At 35.7% G+C, this 6,137-nt stretch overlaps 1 protein-coding gene across 2 annotated transcripts in view; it reads left to right on the top strand.

Moving 5' to 3' along the window:
• The window catches only part of LOC107728210 (splicing regulatory glutamine/lysine-rich protein 1-like), a 34,168-nt gene that overhangs the window by 4,514 nt on the left and 23,517 nt on the right, over window positions 1-6,137 (top strand). For both annotated transcript variants that reach the window (XM_016538306.1, XM_016538305.1), the window contains exon 2: window positions 1,924-2,057. In XM_016538306.1, the coding sequence (XP_016393792.1) occupies window positions 1,924-2,057 (134 nt within the window). The remainder of the gene's footprint in view (window positions 1-1,923; window positions 2,058-6,137) is intronic.

Here is a 6,137-nt window from a genome sequence, read left to right as displayed (position 1 = left end):
CTACGTGCATGAACTGTGTTCCGATCGATATGATCCCTACACAGTGTTCATTGCTCCCTACTCCCTGAGCAGGGGAAATCCGTTGAAGTTTACTGCATTTCGAAACATGGGCTGGAATTGGGAACCGCTGATGTAGCCTATTGTAGTAATATTGTCTCTGGTATTCTGGTCTGTGAGCGTATATGCATTCAGGGGGCGTGGCTTTGGACGGCGATTGCAGGGAGGATGGGACGTTTGCTTTTAGTGCTATCAGGCTAAAGTTTGCATTTCCCAAGATCTCCTACTGCACCTTTAATTAAAAGTAATTTGAATTGGGTTCAACAAAATCATATATGATCGATTAACAACCTCTGAGCTCACAGCAGAACTGTCTTTAAAGGTTTATCAGCTATTGTTGAAAATCAGTTGAAAATGAATGGAGTTTTTAATTCTGGAACCTGACTGCTGCACTCTATTATTCTGCAAATAAATCTCCACCAATCAGAGAACAACAACATGCAAGAACACTTTAGCTCCGCTGACTCTCCTAAAGCAAATGACATAAAGTCAGTTTCCTGACTCTTTTAAAAATATTTGTATGCATAATATGCATATTTTGTAATAAACAAAAAATAATAATTGTTTCAGTATGTAAAGACTGTTGCACTCTATGCATGCTTTATAGATCATGTTATTGTTTAAATTCTCTAAAAGCCTGATTGGCAGACTTCTGAATAGCGCTTATATAATAATAAAAATAAAATAAAAAATTAATTTCTGTGATTTTAAATTTAATAACAACTAAATGATCATCAACTCACTGTGGTTTTTGATACACAATATTTTAAAAGATTTCCAATTTTATAAGAGGTCCACCAAAAAATGAAACTTCTGTCATCATTTATTTACCCTTATTTTATTCCAAAGCTGTATGACTTTCATCTGTGAAAGAATTTTTGAATGTTGATAACCAAACAGTTTGGGTTCCCATTTATTTCCATTGTATGGTCTAAAATATAATTGAAGTCAAAAGGGATGTTGGTTTGGTTTGGTTACCAACGTTCTTCAAAATATCTGTGTGTGTGTGTTCCACAGAAGAAACAAATGGCGCTTTTCCACTCCATGGTACGACTCAGCTCGGCACGGCTCAGTACGGCTCGGCTCGGTTTGCGTTTCCACTGCAGTTTAGTATCGCTTTAGAGTGGGTGGGATTATTCACATGTCGTTAGTGGCGCCGCCTATACTGCCGCGACTTCTGAAAAACTTTTTCATTCCGCGTCGCCCCATCAAGCTCTCGCTGGATCCGCTCCTCTGCTATCAACGAGAGGAACGTCTGTACTTCCTCAACAGACAACGAAACAGCCACTTTTTGGTTGTTAAAAAAAAAGTGCGCTCGTTCAAAACAGTTGCGTTCGATCCTTCGCTTGCTGTGCTGATTTAAATCTAGCGGTTCTGTTGTGTTTGTGTCACAAGTTCAGTGACGCAGGTTGTGACGATTCTCTCCGGCCAATCCGTGATCAGCAGAGTTTACACGTTTTGGTAACGGTACGGTTCTCTTGGAACCTCAACCGAGGTGGTACTAAAAAAAGTACCAGGTACTGTACCCAGTGGAAAACCCCCCAAAAGTGAGCCGTACCGTGCCGTACCATGCAGTGGAAAAGCGCCAAAAGTCGTTCAGGTTTGGAATGACATGAGGTTGAGTAAATTATGACAGCATTATCATTTTTGGGTGGACTATCCCTTTAAGAACCACTTAGCTTCTTTGGACAGCAGCTAAACCACAGAGGAAATCTCTCCACATAAGATCAGCCTTTCAGACTATTTACAAAGTTCATATCTTCCTTTTTGATAATTGACCGGAAAAAAAACTACAGTCCTATGTAATGTATTACATCTACAGTATAAAAAATGGGGAATTAAATCCTTGTTTTTCTTCTCTTTCAGCAATGCACCTCTTTCCTTTTCATCCAAAGTTTGTTACATAAAGTATCGAGAGCCTTCCAGTGTTGGTGTGGCACAACATTTAACCAACACTGTGTTTATTGACAGAGCTTTGATTGTTGTGCCCTGCGCTGAAGGTTAGTACATTTGCATGTGTGTTACATTTGTGTGCTTGATTAAACAGAGACACTGACTATCTAACTTCAAATCACACTTTTTGAGAAGAACAAACCATAATTGGCTTCCTGAGATTATATTGTGTGTTTTTGTGTCCCAGATATGTATGATAACCATGAGTCTGTGTGCTAAGGTATCACTTCTATCAGCTCTGTTTTATTTTGTGAGTTCAGTGGAGGTGGGTGGAGTGACACTAGCTCTCTTGTTTATCAGTTGAGCTGGAGGATGTGGAACTAATGGAGGTGATTAAGATCATACTCTGTGTTATGTAACAGCATCAGGACTGTGTGTGAACACGCGTTTAGTGTTTTGCTAAACTCAAGGGATTATTGCTACTAGTGATCGACCGATATTGATATTTTATAACCGATACCAATTATTTGCATGTTTATGTGTCCGATAACCGATTTGCAGAACCGATATTTATTTACTGTTATAAGTAAATAAATGACTGAGTCAAGTAAGAACATACTTCACTTTGGTTTTTCCTCTTTTCAGTCATCTTTTTTTTTTGTGTGTTGAAAATTAGCAGTCTTTCATGTTAAATTTAATCTTTATATTACAACAATAAAAAACATTTTATTTATAAAAAGCATCAACAGCAACAACACTAATATTAACAATAAGCAAAATAAATGTAGAATGTCTAATGTTTTCAAATGGAGAAATCCCACCTAAAAGGATTGTCTGCAGTGATCGCTTTACTATGCACATGGTAGACCCTCGGGTTTTAATTAAAATGGCCGTGCTATTAAAATTATTTATATAATTCACGTCGAATGGCCATTATTATTTGCCAGCATGGACAACGGCTGTCATGGATGTTTTGCAGCACAAAATCTGACTGAACGGATAAAGACCGGAAAATAACGGTAATTTTAATTTGTTAGACTATTTTATCTACAGCTCGTTAGAGGTAGAATTCTTTAGTGAAATAAAGATGATATTTATTGAAATGAATTCGAATTAATTAAGGAGAGAGAGAGAGAGAACGAACTAATTCACGCATGCACCTACGTGCGAGCGAGCGGTTGTGAAGCATTGCAAACAAGCTTGTCGGTTTAATTACAAGTTATCACCTCATTGCTGAGAAATATATGTAGCTTTTAGCTGTTGTATTTTCAAAATTCACGTGGTGGGGGTTGAAAACCAGCTCCTGAATGTGCAATTTCTTACCTATAAAAAGTTTCCATCTCAATAAAATGCGAGAGCATACAGCACGCCGGCATTAAACATCTTTATGAGTAAACGTGTCGCCCTCGCACTAGGAGTTCTGTGGAGAATCGGATATGTGTGTTTAGAGGTAGGTTGAATGTCCAGATATCAGATGTGTATCCGATTAAAATCCACATTAAAAGCACAACATTTTGTTGATATTGTGAGTGCACAAATACAAGTAGACCCTTTACAGTTCCGAGTGATGTATTACTCTTACCTTTATGAGCAATAATTACGGCATCTTTTAAGTTGTTTCCAATGCAAGTGATCGTGCCGGCTCCTCCATGTCCTGTGAAGCGCGCTTTAGCGCTCCGCACAAACGATTAGATATGCGTCTAATAGCGCGCATTTAGATAGGTAAAACATTTAAACTAACATTGTAATATGCTTGAACTGTTTTATATCTATAGATTTTATTTTAGGCAAGTCGTGATTATTTGAGAAGGCTAAATTGATCAAACATAGGCTAAGATCAACTCACTGTCTGCCGCTGGCCGCTTGGTCGTTACTTTAAAAAAACAAAAACTTACATTTAACGAACAAAAAAATGCTCCAAACGTTTTTCTAAATTAACTTAATAAAAAAACGAAACGAAATATAATCACTTTGACATTACATACAAAACTGAACTATTTTAATAGCTGAAACAGTAGTATAGGCTAAGCTGTTTTGGGAGAAGGGAAAAAAAAGAAGACGGGCTCGGGCCAAGAATTCTGATGAACTGTCGGACCCGGGCCGGGCCAGGGCCTGAGCATCTCGGGCCAGGGCCGGGCTAGGGCCATGCGCTCATTCATGGCTGCATATTATTTAATTCAGGCAAAGTTACGTCTTTATTGGGACAGGACTTGACGGATTATCTTACGTGACTCCGTGAGTTGGTCTTTATTTCTTCGAGCCAAGCTGCATAAACTACATATCAGGCATTTATATAATGCATCTAATTTGTGCATAAATGGCTGTTATGTTAAATAAAGTTTACAAACTATAGCAACGATATCAAGTACCTGCACGCCGTTGTTGTTGTCTTCTCTCCCCTCAGCCGTGGTGAAATGGCGATCCTGCACGCAATTCTCAAAACATCCACAAGATGGCGGCGTTTATCGGTGAATCCAATATTACAAAACCGATATCCGATTATGGTAAAATGCTTAAATATCGGGAAAAATATCGGTAAATCGATATATCGGTCGATCTCTAATTGCTACACAGTCATTAGTTTATATTCATAAATGGTTTTTGCCTTTTGAATTTAGAAATTTGCTAGAAAATTAGAAAAGCAGGGTGGAACGATGCCAACAGGGTACAAAATCACTAAAAGTCATGTGTATGGAAGACTGGGAGTGACACTTAAAAATAAATTATAAGAATCAATGATCAGTTTATTCATTAACAAAAACTATATTAAAAATCAATTGACATATTCAAAAGTTTGGGGTCTGTAAGATTTTTTCATGTTTTGGAAAAGTCTTTTATGCTGTCCAAAGTATTTATTTGATTTAAAATACAGTAAATACAGTAATATTGTAAAATATTACAACAATTTACTGTATTTATTTAATTTTTTTCTATTTTAATAGCCTATATTTAAAAAATGTCGCTTATTCTTTTGATGCAAAACAGAATTTTCAGCAGCCTTTACTTCAGCCTTCAATGTAACATGATCCTTCAGAAATCATTCTAAAATGCTTTGGATCTAAAAAAATTTCAATTATCAATGATGAAAACAATTGTGTTACTTATATAAATATTTTAGTAGAAATTGTTATACATTTTTAAGATTTATTAATGAATAGAAAGTTCAAAAGAACACAGTTTTTTTTATTAAAAAAGACTTTGACGTTTGATCAGTTTAATGCATCTTTTCAGATTTTTATTTCTTTCAAGCAAACAAACAAACTGTCCAGCTTGTACTTATTTGAGCAATGCTTGAAACTTGGTATTACGAGCACTTCCTGTGTCTATTTGCCTCTTTAAGATGAATCACTTGATGTATTCCCCAATTGCAAGTCGCTTTGTATAAAAGTGTCTGCTAAATGAATAAATGTAAATGTAAACAAAAAATTATACTGACCCGGCAGTGAACGGTAGTGTAAATTTTAAAATAAAACAATAAACCAACTAATAAATCCAATCAGGTTTTTGGCTTAGTTGAATATAAGACACAGCATGACTATGACACATGTAGAAAGAACAGACTGTTTTAAATGTCTATTTTTTGGCCAGTTTGAAAATAGATTTTTATTCACAAATTTTAATCAAAACATTTGATTACTTTTTTAAAAAATGATAAAATTTTTAAGTAGCACCCCTAGACTGCATGACCAATAGTTTATTAAATAAAATTGTTGACAGGTGTTTTATTGTCATGATTTTATTTATTTAGTAATTTTGAAAAAAAAAAAAAAATCAACTAGAAGAATTGTTGAGTGTAAATTGTTACATCCCATTCTTTTAGTGGCCGTTGGTTCAGCAGTACATGTTCTGAAAGAATAATAATAGGTATGTGCGTAATTGTTTGATGCTGTCATTAAATGGTTAGTTCCCCAAAAAATGAAAATTCTGTCATTAATTACTCAACCTCGTGTTGTTCCAAACCCGTAAGACCTTCGTTCATCTTCGGAACACAATTTAAGATATTTTTGATTAAATCTGATGGCTCTCTGACCCTCCCATAGACAGTAAGGTAACTACCACAACCCTCTATGGACACCTTGGCAATTGAATCGCCATTGGCTAGTAAATTGTTTTGTTTACTCGCCAGACTGAAATACTATACTGTAATATATATATATATATATATATATATATATATATAACCATGA

The sequence above is a fragment of the Sinocyclocheilus rhinocerous genome, unplaced genomic scaffold, assembly GCF_001515625.1.
Source record: "Sinocyclocheilus rhinocerous isolate Xijiao unplaced genomic scaffold, SAMN03320098_v1.1 scaffold847, whole genome shotgun sequence".
In the NCBI taxonomy this organism is placed as follows: Eukaryota; Metazoa; Chordata; class Actinopteri; order Cypriniformes; family Cyprinidae; genus Sinocyclocheilus; species Sinocyclocheilus rhinocerous.
The sequence above is the reverse complement of the archived record's forward strand: the minus strand, read 5'-3'. Positions and strand labels throughout refer to the sequence as shown.